We start from the raw sequence: 11622 nt of genomic DNA, 5'->3' as shown, positions 1-11622 counted from the left end.
TAGGAATAACGGTGCTGCCTTTAGTACCCTAGGTTGGACCAATATAGTGACCAAATTTTGTGATGAAACCGGTCAAAATTATGATAGGGAGCAATTAAAAAGTAGGTGGGATGTGTTAAAAGGTGATTGGAGATTGTGGGAAAAATTGAGGATGCATGACACAGGTTTAGGTTGGGATACAGCGAAGGGAACAATTCTTGCTCCTGATGATTGGTGGGACCGAAAGTTGAAGGTGAGTTGAGTATTTTATTAATATGTAGTTAGTTGGAAATAGATTTTTTATATTGTTGTTATCTGAGTGAAAGCACTTTTACATTTTGTAGGAATTACCCAAAGCTAAAAAATTTCGAGAGAAAGGTCTACAGAATCCAGAACAACTTGATATAATGTTTAGGGATGTTGCAGCAACTGGAGAAGCTGCATGGACCTCTTCTTCAAATACACTCCTTCCAACAATGCCACAAGAGGGTGCTGGTGATTCGGATGGTAGCTCCGAATTTAAGGATAATCAATGTGACATGAGTTTAGACATTGATAGTTTGCAACAAGGACATACTAGTCAATCACGTAGTTCAGGACTTAAGCGAACTAGTGAATCAATACCCTCACAGAAGAAAAAGAAGAAGATAGGAGGAGCTGCAATGTTGGACAATCGTATTAGTGAATTCATAACTGTATGTAAGAATAAGTCTGAAGGTACTTCTCGAGAGTCACCAAGTTCAGTTGATAATGTCATGGCGATTGTGAGAGCACTTCCTGGAGTGGATAGTAGGTTTGTGGTTCAAGCTTCCTTAGTGTTACTAAAAAAGATACATAGGGATATGTTTCTAACTTTCAAGGAGCCAGAGTTACAGTTGGCGTACCTACAAGAATTGATTTCTTTGAAGCAAAAGAAGTGACCAACCTTATGTGATACTCTATATTAGCTTAGGACTAATATTAGCTTATGACTAATATTAGCTTTATGTTTTATTAACTATGTTGTATCAACTTTAAACAATGTTATGTGATATTTAGTATTAGCTTTGGATTAATATATGTGTAATGTAAACACGTTTCGACTAATATTAGCTTTTTGTTGTATTAACTTTAAACTAAGTTATGTAATATGGATTTATTAGCTTTGGATTAATATATGTTGATTACTTTGTTGATTACTTTGTTAATATATGTTGATTACAAAGTTATGTAATACTTTGTTGATTACTATGTTGATTTATATTAAGTATTAGCAATGATTGATTATTTGTTACTTTGTTGTGTAGCCTAAACCAATATGGATGATTATAATGGTACTTATGAGAGTGGCAATTTTATGGAACTATTAATGGATGGGGATTACAGAAATTATTGTGATTATCATGATGCTAGTGATTATAATAATGCTGACAATAATAATGATGGTGATAACAATGATGATGATGATGGTGATAACAATGATGATGATGATGATGATGATAACAATGATAATGATGATGATGATGAGAGTAGTGATAGTGATGATGACAGTGACAGTGATTCTGATGATGATGATAGTAACGACGATTCTGATGAGTTTTACCAGCTTGTGGCAGTTACCTGCGGAGCAGTTGTGACATATTTCAATAAGTACATTAATAAGACTCCTTGTTATGATTCTGAACAAACAGGATGGGTTTGGGTGAGACGTTGTATGGAAGGTAATGAGAAATTGTGCTACAACATGTTTCGAATGAAAAAGGAGGTGTTTCTTAATTTGTGTCAAGTTTTAGAACGTGACTTTGGACTTCAACATTCAAGGAATATAAGATTAGAAGAGTCAGTGGCAATCTATTTAATGATACTTGGTCATGGAACATGTAACCGAATGGTTCAAGAAATATTTCAACATTCGGGTGAAACCATAAGTAGACATTTTGAGAAGATGATCACTCTGTTGGGTGCTTGCTTTGCAGCTGCATATGTAAAGCCTTCGGATCCAACTTTTAGTGAAGTTCCAACCAAAATACAAGACCATCCAATTTATTGGCCACATTTCAAAGTATGTGTACTATTGTATATTTGAATAAGTGTTATTGTCTATAAGATAATAAAATGCATGTGGAACTGAAAACTATTAATGTTTTTATTAGGATTGCATCGGTGCGATTGATGGTACACATGTGACAGCGGTTGTACCTACTGAGAAGTCCATTCCATACTTTGGAAGAAAAGGATATCCAACCCAAAATGTGATGGCTGCATGTGATTTGGATATGTTATTCACATTTGTTTTGCCTGGATGGGAAGGTGCAGCACACGACACTCACATTTTTCTTGATACTATTCGTAAACAGAGTAACAACTTTCCGCACCCACCACCAGGTTTGTAATTGGTTAATCAATTGTTCATTATAATTACATATTATATGAGTGTGTTAAAACAATTGAATTTTTTTTTTTCTAGGAAAATATTATGTAGTTGATTCTGGATACCCAATGATGAAAGGTTATTTGGCACCATACAAAGGGATATCATACCATCTTCAAGACTTTCGAAGGAGAGGTGGAAGCCCTAGAACTAGACATGAAAAATTTAATCATGCTCACTCATCTCTTCGATGTACGATTGAGCGCATTTTTGGTGTGTGGAAGAATAAATGGAGAATTATCAGAAACATGCCATCTTTTCCATTCCATATCCAAATGCTTATTGTATCTGCTACTATGGCTCTTCATAATTTTGTTAGACTAAATGATAGGGATGATAGGGGCTTCATAAATGCCAATCGAGATTCAATTTCTAGAAGAGAAAATAATAGTGAAGCAGATAGCAGTTATGAGCAGAATTTAGGATCTTTAACAGACCCTGCGATGGTGGTTCTTCGTGATTCCATTGCTAATTCCATTTGGGGGGATAATAATTAGTAGTTGTCTTTTTTTTATAATATCCTGTAGTACAATTTAAACTTGGGTTATTGGTATGTATTTTATCATCTTTTTTATATTTTTGTGTTGTACAATTTAAACTTAGATTATTGATATGTATTTTATATGTTTTTACATTTTTATGTAGTACAATTTAAACTTAGATTATTGGTGTATATTTTATCATCTTTTTACATTCTTATTTTGTGCTTCATGTTGATGGAAATTATTTAGATTTAATTAATATTATTATTATTATTGTTTAGTAAGTATATGAAATAGATGATTTATAATAAGTATGAAATAAACTCACATCCACAAAAAAAAAAAAAAAAAATACAAAAGTTTGAAATATCCCTTATATATACATTGTCCTTTTTGGTCATTTATCCCTCAAAAAGCCACTTTTAACAGTTTTTACTAAACACTCAGCTTTTTCATTATGCACTTTTTAACAGCTTTTACCAAACACTCAGCTTTTTGAAACTCCACTTTTTCATTATGCACTTTTACAAAACTCCACTTTTTCATTATGCACTTTTTCAAAAAGCTGAACCAAACTCACCCTAAATATCACACACACGTTAATGCTTATTTTCATTCAACGAATTCAGAAATAGAATTAAGAGTTCTAAAAGTGGAAAGCCGTTTGAAATTGAATTGATCCTAGTATATACAACTTACTGAAGCCAATCAAATAGTTATAGCAAATACCTTTTTCTTTTTAGAGTTGTCGATCATCGGAAAGATAGAGGTAGAGCTCTTTGAAGAGTAATTAAACGAATCCGACGATAGAGGTAGAGCTCTTTGAAGAGTAATTAAACGAATCCGACGATAGAGGTAGAGCTCTTTCCTTTTACTACTTACTAGTCTTTTACTCATGCTTATCAAGTGATTCTATTGATCATCTATAAGATATGAACGATTTGCCCATCTACAGGAAGTGACGAATCAGAGCATCTAGGGTACCATCAAATGTAATAAATAATGATTAGGTAACCTCAATATACATAGCACAACAGAATTTATTTTTACATAGCCATCGTTAAATTGTTCCATCTCCCACTACCATACACAGGGACGAACGCAGGATTTTAAGCCGGGGGGGGGGGGGGCCAGAGATGAGCAAAAAAAAAAATTTCAAATACGCATCCATATAGTATTAATAAACTATCAACTAAGACAAATACCCAAAAATCATTGTTTCTTAATATATTAAGATACAATCTACTAACAAAAACAAAAGATGTGAAACACTATTGTTTCTTTATACAATCATCTATGAAAAGGGAACTCGACGCTCTTTCAAATCTTCAAAATCATCTACTATTGAATCCAAACTAAATGTCGAAGCTATATCCTTTTCAATGTATAAAATCAAAGAGTCATTCAAAAAGTCATCTTCCATTTTGTTTCGAAGTTCAGTTTTGACAAGTTTCATAACTGAAAATGCTCGCTCTGTAGTAGCAGTAGAAACTGGAAGAGTAAGCACAAGTATCACCATTCTATAAACAAGTTTGTAGTGTTCTGAATTTCCAGTTCTCACTATCCAATGAATCCCACTACAGACAGTCAAGTACTGCTAACAAAAACTTTTCTTAACTTTACCTTTTTTTTTGTTTTTTTTTTTTTTTCTCCCCTGTCACTTGCCTTTGCCCAACAGCAACTCCACTTTTCCCTATTCCCTATTATTATGTCCAACTAATGTCCAACCACCGGTCAACAAAGAAAAAACCATCTGACTTACTGACTATCACTACAATCTCTACTCTCTCTATCTATCTCTTTTATCTATATAATGCAAGAGCCACAAAGCCAAAACCCCAAAAAAAAAAAAAAAAAACACAAACACAAACAGTTCAGCCGCAACACAAAGCACCAAATCAGTGAAATCACCAAATCAGTTCAGTAACTTCAGTTCATCAGTAAAAACACAAACAAGAAACACTCAAAACACCACAAGGCACAAGCACAGTTTCTTTGATTCTCAGAATCTCAGATCACAGATTCACAAGGTTTTGAAATTTGAAGGAAAAGATAAGAGTTAAAGAGTAAATACTTGTGATTCTGTGGACTGTGATTCTGTGAAGGCTCGAAGCTGGGCTGGGCAGATCGGGAAACGGCAACCGGCGGCAGCGGCGGCGTGGGTCTCGCTCTCGCCGGCGTCAGGCGTGGGTCTCGCTTGATGCTCGAAGCTGGGTTCGCAATCGCACTTCGCACTCTCTCGCAGTCTCGCTCTCGTCTCGCTCTCTGTCTCTCTCCGTCACGGCGTCACGGCGACACAATTGCAATCGCAATCGCAATCGCTCGCTCTCGATGCTCGAAGTTGGGTTCACAATCGCAATCGCAGTCTCGCTCTCGGTCTCTCACTTTCCTTTCTTTTTCTTTTTTTTCCTTTGGTTTTTGCTTTCTCCGTTTGGTTTTGGACTGCTGAGGGCTGAGATTTTTTCTTTATTTTTTTGGTTGTGGATTGACATGGGTTATGGCCTTATGGGCTCTGCTCTGACTTCTGAGCTGGCCGGATGATGGGCTAGGGGAAGGGGGGGTTCATGCCGGATGATGGGCTAGGGGAAGGGGGGCCGGAGCAAAAATTTCAGGGGGGCCCAAGCCCCTTTTTTTTTTTTTTGGAAAAATTTTACTTGCTAAAAAATTTTTTTTTTGGGCCCGGGGGGGGCTCGGGCCCCCTTAGCCTTGTACCTGGGTCCGTCCCTGACCATACATCATAACTATCTAGGTACTCAGTGTCTTAAAATACAATAACATTTCCATCATGACTCCTACATAAACAGATAAACTCCTCCACTGCTGAGACTTTGAGCTGCAAAAGGAAAATACCTGCTCACTGAAAATGTTAAGGGTGAGCATACCACTTGCTCAGTAAGGGAGCCGTGACATGAACATAATCTAACCTGCATAATAGAAAAAAGTATTGTTAACATGTGGCTACGACTTCCTTATAAACAGTTTCAAGAGTATGCATAAACACGTATAACATTCTCGAAAACATAAAGCATATATCAATCTCATTCTGGAAACATCAACATAGATCACATGTTAGGCATAGTTTTGTGTGTTGTATAATTCTGTATGTTGGTATGCGGTATGGTTGCATTAGTAGTATAAGTGCCTAAGTGCTGTGATAGTGTATTAGTAGTATAAGTGCCTAAGTGCCTATATGAGACTTGTATATCTGAATTGTAGGGTATAGGGTCAATTGAGGCATGGCCATACAGGTTAGTTAGTGACAGTGCAAGACAGTTAGAGTTAGAGAATGGTGGATCATTGACAGCTGTAAGGTGAGGTATAAGGGACCAATCTATTGTAGAGTAATCAATCAAGCAAGCGTATTCTCAATTCAATCTTTTCCTTTTCTCCCTCTCTGTTTTCCTTTCCTCAATTCTTGGAGGCCTAGCTGACCTCGAATCCAGCTATACAACAAAACCATTGAATTCAATCCTAACATCACATGCTTATAACATAAGGTAACATCTTTTGAAAACATTTCCTGTAAAACACGACTTGTGATCATTAGCTTGGAAAGCATCATCAATTCAACATATAACCGGGGTTCCATACATCATTCATGAGAATCATAACTTCCATAATGAAAATGCCTATGCAGATCATAACCGCACATAAATTGTGAAACTCATGAATCTAAAGCTAAAACTATCATAGTGTCAAACATATTAAAGATATATAGGATCGTAATCATTTAAATCATTTTCATAAACTTAACTACCCGGCCATTAAGGCTAGCCATTATCTGGTTATGCGTCCCCCAGGTAGAAACATCAGGGTACAGTTCATTTGACTGTGTCAGGTACTCCTCGGCCTATGCCAAGTACAATGTTACACTGACTTGATCCACAATAGCATATCATTTCGTTTGAAATTCATTTTCTTTCTAAAAATATTCTTTTCTAAAAACAAATTTGTTTCCATAATAATAATTTCCTTCATCTTTAGTCTCAAATAGAGGTTATAAACATCTTGCATATCCACATGATTTACTCACTATCTCACTATAAAAGATATGTATAGTATGACAAAAAAACACGCTTAATTTCAATGAAACATAAGCATAATCATGTTTATCAAAAAGCTTTGTTTTAAAACACATGTTAACAAAAATATGGGCTGCTAGACCTCATATCACAATCCCTTACCTCAACGCAAATGCTTTTGCTTGTAGTGGAGTCCCCTACTGGTCTTGTCCTGCCTCTAAATAAAAAAAAGCCACTTTCATTATTAAGCACACTATTCAACTCATGGAGTGTTCTAATCCATAATTTCGTTACTTACACCCTCAAGTTCCTATACCTATTAATTCTTCACCATAACTAGCCCTTGTGAATTCCTACAACCATCCCAAATGCAGCCAAACACTCAAACATGCAATACCAGTTTAAAACATCAAAACACACAAAACTGAGCACTAATCATAAAAAACTATATTTGCAGGGTTTATAATTTTTCCTTTGTGTACTAAACAGTAGAACTAAGGTACGTGAACCTTCATCCATACTCTATACATACTAAATAGAGCTCCCACAAATTTACACCTCAATCTATTCACCCTAACTTGAGAAATAAATCCCCAAAGTTAGGTGGTACAATTCATTCTTACTGCTTTATCCAACAATGTGCTACTTACTTCCAAACTTCAATTGAGTCACCAAAACACATCAACATGTCATGCCAATTTACAAGGATATTACCCTATATGTCTATCACATGCCATAAAATTCTGAAAGGCAGATTCTAAAGCTACAATTTAATAAGAATCATACAAGCTAGTACCCTCAAATCTGCCCCAACAGATTTGAGGTCTAGCTAGTAATTCCACTATAAATTTTATACTCATCCGATTGGCTTGGGACCAATATCAAGTTTGATAGAATTGCAATTTAGTGTATCATCAATGTCACTTAGTGCTAATAAAAGCACAAATTTTACTGACCCTTTGTTGGCCTGATCTCGATCCCTTCAACAACGAGGCCAGTCTTCTCGTTAAGAGCTTCTACCTCCATAAGTTAATCTGCAGTTCGTCATCTTCTCCTCCCCTATTGAAAAATTGACCCAACTCAATCTCTAACCATCCATCTTCTCTCTGCTTGGGACGTGAAATGTGCTGCTGCTGCGACGGTATAATCTGGTCTTGCTGGTTTGGCTCCATGACAAACAGGCCCAATCGAACAGTTTGTTCATAAACTTCACCTCCAACAGTTCCCACTGAAGCCTTGAAAGGAGGGCCATCAAATCCATGGGCTCCGCTCCTCAACTTGTACACAAGGTAAGCGGCATAGCGTGTTTTGGGAGACAGAATGGAAGTACTCACCTTACCGCGGATGTCAAACCAATACACACGATTAAGTTCCGCTACCTCTGGGAACCTGTTTGATTTTTACATGTACACAGTTAAGAACTAGATGAAAAAAAAAAGAAGTCTAAATTTAAAAATAATAAATAAATAAAGGAGTACTAATATATAATAGGGACAGACCTGGATTCTTCAGGTAGAGAAATCCATCTCCAATACTCAGGAATGAAACCCCATTCAATGGACAGTTCCCTTGCAGCAAGAAGGTGACATTTCTTACCACTCGATTTGTCCAAGGAAAAGCTCTGTTAGAATTTATGAGTCAATTTGTATCAAGAAACATTTAGTTTGTCAGTAAATGAGGCTCTCATAAATGTTGCTTCTCGTATTCTAGTCTAAATCCAAGTTCAATGCAGAACTTTATTGTTTATAACAAGGTAAATTTATATATATATATATATATATATTAATTTTATAATGTAGGACACATCAACTTTTAAGGGTCATTCAGAAATAATTAAACGATAGAAATGTATTAAATTTGTAGAAAAATTTTAAATGTATTAAATTAAAATCAAAGGCCACAATTAATTCAGTAATCAACTAAAATTAAAATAAATGTATTACATATGGATATATGTAGTAAAAATGACTAAAATATCTTTAAAAAATACAAACAAACTTTCAAATTGATAATATATAGTTAATAGTTAATAATAAAACATAAATAAGCATAAATTTTTTTATAATAATCCTTCATTTAAATTTTTTTTAAATAATTTAATTATAATCCTTTACTTTGATTTAATTTTTTTAAATTCACTTTAAAAATAAATCCTTAATACTTAAATTACAAGTAGATTTTACAAATAAAATAAATTTATTAATATTTAATATATTGAGGGAGAGGTGATATAATAAATCAAAACACTATTAATCTCCATTAAAAAAAATACTAAAAATCATGTAAAATTAAAATAAATATAATAATGCTTTTCTTTTTATTTTATTTTTTTCATTATGAAACCCAACAACTCTGACCGGTCTGTTGATTACTATACCAAACATGGTTCTTGATTAAGGGGTCTCAGGTTCACAATTCACGACCCCATTTCTCAATTATTAAAAAACCTTGACCCCAAAAAAAAAAACCTTGACCCAATTGAACCATAATTATTTTTCAAAAAAGCCTTGACCAAATTGAACCAGTAGGCAGTTTTGACAGTTTTTTTATTCCACCACTTGTTCAGGATGTTCTTTTTAGATTATTTAAATATCTGGTTCTCTCGCATATAAAAATAGCCTCGTCAATTCCCAGTTAACCCGATCAGACCAACTAGTTTGGTTTGGGTTTGAAAACCATGGTTGTAGGGATCTGTAGCCAATGAGGGGTGGGTCATAGTGGTGAGGAGATATTTGTGGGTTTTTTTTTTGGGTTTTGAAAGCTAGATTTTCTTATGGGTATAAAACATGACAAAGGAATTTTTCTTTTTCTTTTTATTTATTTATTTATTTCAGAGTTTCGGCTTGACTGGCAGCAATGATTTTGGTCAAGTGGGTCGAATCTTGCCCTCAGTTTAAGCCAAATTAATTCAACATGAAAAATAAATAACTAGAAAATAAAAAATAGAAAACCTAAAAGTTAACATTTAGAAAATAAAAAATATATAGCCTTCAAATGTTCAACAGGTGAAAGAAAAAAAACACATACAAAAAAACTAAGTTTAAAGATAAAATTTTTTCATAATTGCTAGTTGGCGTAGGCTTACATGTGTTAGTGGAAGTCTCATGCAAAGAAAAATAAGGAAATGCTAAGATTTATTATACCTACACGTGTGAGTGGAAGTCTTGTGCAAAGAAAAATAAGGAAATGCTAAAATTTATCGCACAAAGCTAGCAAGTTGATATGATAATAAATATGATTAGTATGTTTCAATCAATCATAAATAATATTTGAATCTATATATATATATATATATATATATATCTAAAAGTTGAAGCGTAGCGTTTAATATTGCTACACTCCTATTGAGCCACATCAGCGCCAAATTATCAACTTATTTTCAATATTTTCTCTTTCATTTTTAATTATTTATCTCCTTATTAATTTCTCACCTTACAATTACACATTCTCTAACATTTACTTACTTTTCCTTCTCAAAAAAAAAAAAAAAAAAAAAAAAAAAAAAAAAACATTTACTTATTTTTACCTTTTTATCTCCTCACTCCTCTATACTTTAAGCTTATAGTTTCTCCCTCCCTTCATTTTCCTTTTATTTTGGCTCTTTTTCTCCCCCATTTTTTTTTTACTACAAAAATTTGTCATTTTCTCTTCCATTCAATCCATAATTTTCTCATACAAAAATGTGAATACTCTCTCTCTCTCTCTCTCTCTCTCTCTCTCTTTATATATATATATATATATATATATTCTTTCTCTTGATGAATTTTTAATTCTTTATTACACCTCTAATTTAGATTAATGAATTTTTATGTTTAATCTACTTTAGGTTGATATGATTTGGTAATATTTTAATTTTTTATCAGTTTTATTTTATTTTTTTTGTTTGTTACATGTTATCCTATGAAATTACAAAATGATTCAATGTTATTCTAATACATGACTTGGATAATTTGGTATTTACAACTATACATTTTATTTTGAATATTCTTCTGCTCATCTTCTTTTATATAATTTTGTTATTTGTCTCACATTCTCTTCCAAAATAAAGGTGATTATTCTCTCTCTCTCTCCACAACAAACTATACAAAAGTTTGAATAATATAGATAACTTGAAAAAATAATAGTATTTCTATCTTTTATATATAAAAAAAAAAAAAAAAGAATAATATCAATCAAATTAATGCACCTAAGTTATCCAGAAAAAACTAAAAATAATAGAATGATATATTTGTAGAAATGGAGAGATGAAAAATAATTTTAAAAATAATATCTCTAGTACGTTTTAGAGAATAAATCATACATTATACCACGTTATAAAATAGTTGTATATTCCCACGTATCACGTGGGTTTGCCACTTGTTATTATAATTAGTGACATGTCTATTTGGGAACTCAAAATAGTAAAATTTGTAGTGCCTATAACACTACTCAAGATAAATAAATTGAGGATTTTTTTTTTTATGGAATAAGTTGAGGAATTAATATAACATAATATATTGGACTCAAACTCATAATTTTATGCTTTGGATAAAGTGGTATCCTTATATATATTATATTTACTCCTAATTAAAGTCCCTAAAAAAAAATATAGGAAGAGATATGATAACAATTTTGAATTTAGTGATATAGACTGATAGAGGAACAGACCTGATACAATCTTGAAAGCTGTGAGTGTGACTTGAGCTCTCCACGGAGGTCATTAGGAATCCCAAAAAAATTTTGGCCTAAG

At 33.3% G+C, this 11622-nt stretch overlaps 1 protein-coding gene and 1 long non-coding RNA gene across 3 annotated transcripts; one reads left to right on the top strand and one right to left on the bottom strand.

The window, feature by feature from the left end:
• Positions 1–2213: 2213 nt before the first annotated feature.
• Positions 2214–2886, top strand: LOC115984964 (protein ALP1-like). The gene is made up of 2 exons (XM_031107941.1): positions 2214–2343; positions 2426–2886. Exons 1-2 carry the CDS (start codon positions 2214–2216, stop codon positions 2884–2886), a joined length of 591 nt encoding a protein of 196 aa, XP_030963801.1.
• A 2795-nt stretch (positions 2887–5681) lies between these two features.
• LOC115986283 lies at positions 5682–8593 on the bottom strand. 2 transcript variants are annotated; one of them, XR_004090619.1, is made up of 4 exons: positions 8393–8593; positions 7850–8282; positions 7056–7104; positions 5682–5795 (listed from the first exon to the last, which is right to left on the bottom strand). It is a non-coding gene; the product is annotated as an uncharacterized LOC115986283 (long non-coding RNA). The 2 variants fall into 2 exon arrangements; XR_004090618.1 differs by lacking the exon at positions 7056–7104 and having other exon boundaries at positions 8393–8591.
• Positions 8594–11622: the final 3029 nt, after the last annotated feature.

This window comes from Quercus lobata, chromosome 4, assembly GCF_001633185.2.
Source record: "Quercus lobata isolate SW786 chromosome 4, ValleyOak3.0 Primary Assembly, whole genome shotgun sequence".
Classification (NCBI taxonomy): Eukaryota; Viridiplantae; Streptophyta; class Magnoliopsida; order Fagales; family Fagaceae; genus Quercus; species Quercus lobata.
The sequence above is the reverse complement of the archived record's forward strand: the minus strand, read 5'-3'. Positions and strand labels throughout refer to the sequence as shown.

What these genes read in the sequence shown, in the direction of transcription:
- LOC115984964 (XM_031107941.1), top strand. Translation starts at nt 2,214, where the DNA reads ATGGCTGCATGTGATTTGGATATGTTATTCACATTTGTTTTGCCTGGA. An exon ending in CTTTCCGCACCCACCACCAG is followed by an intron (nt 2,344 to 2,425) that starts GTTTGTAATTGG and finishes TTTTTTTTCTAG; the next exon opens with GAAAATATTATGTAGTTGAT.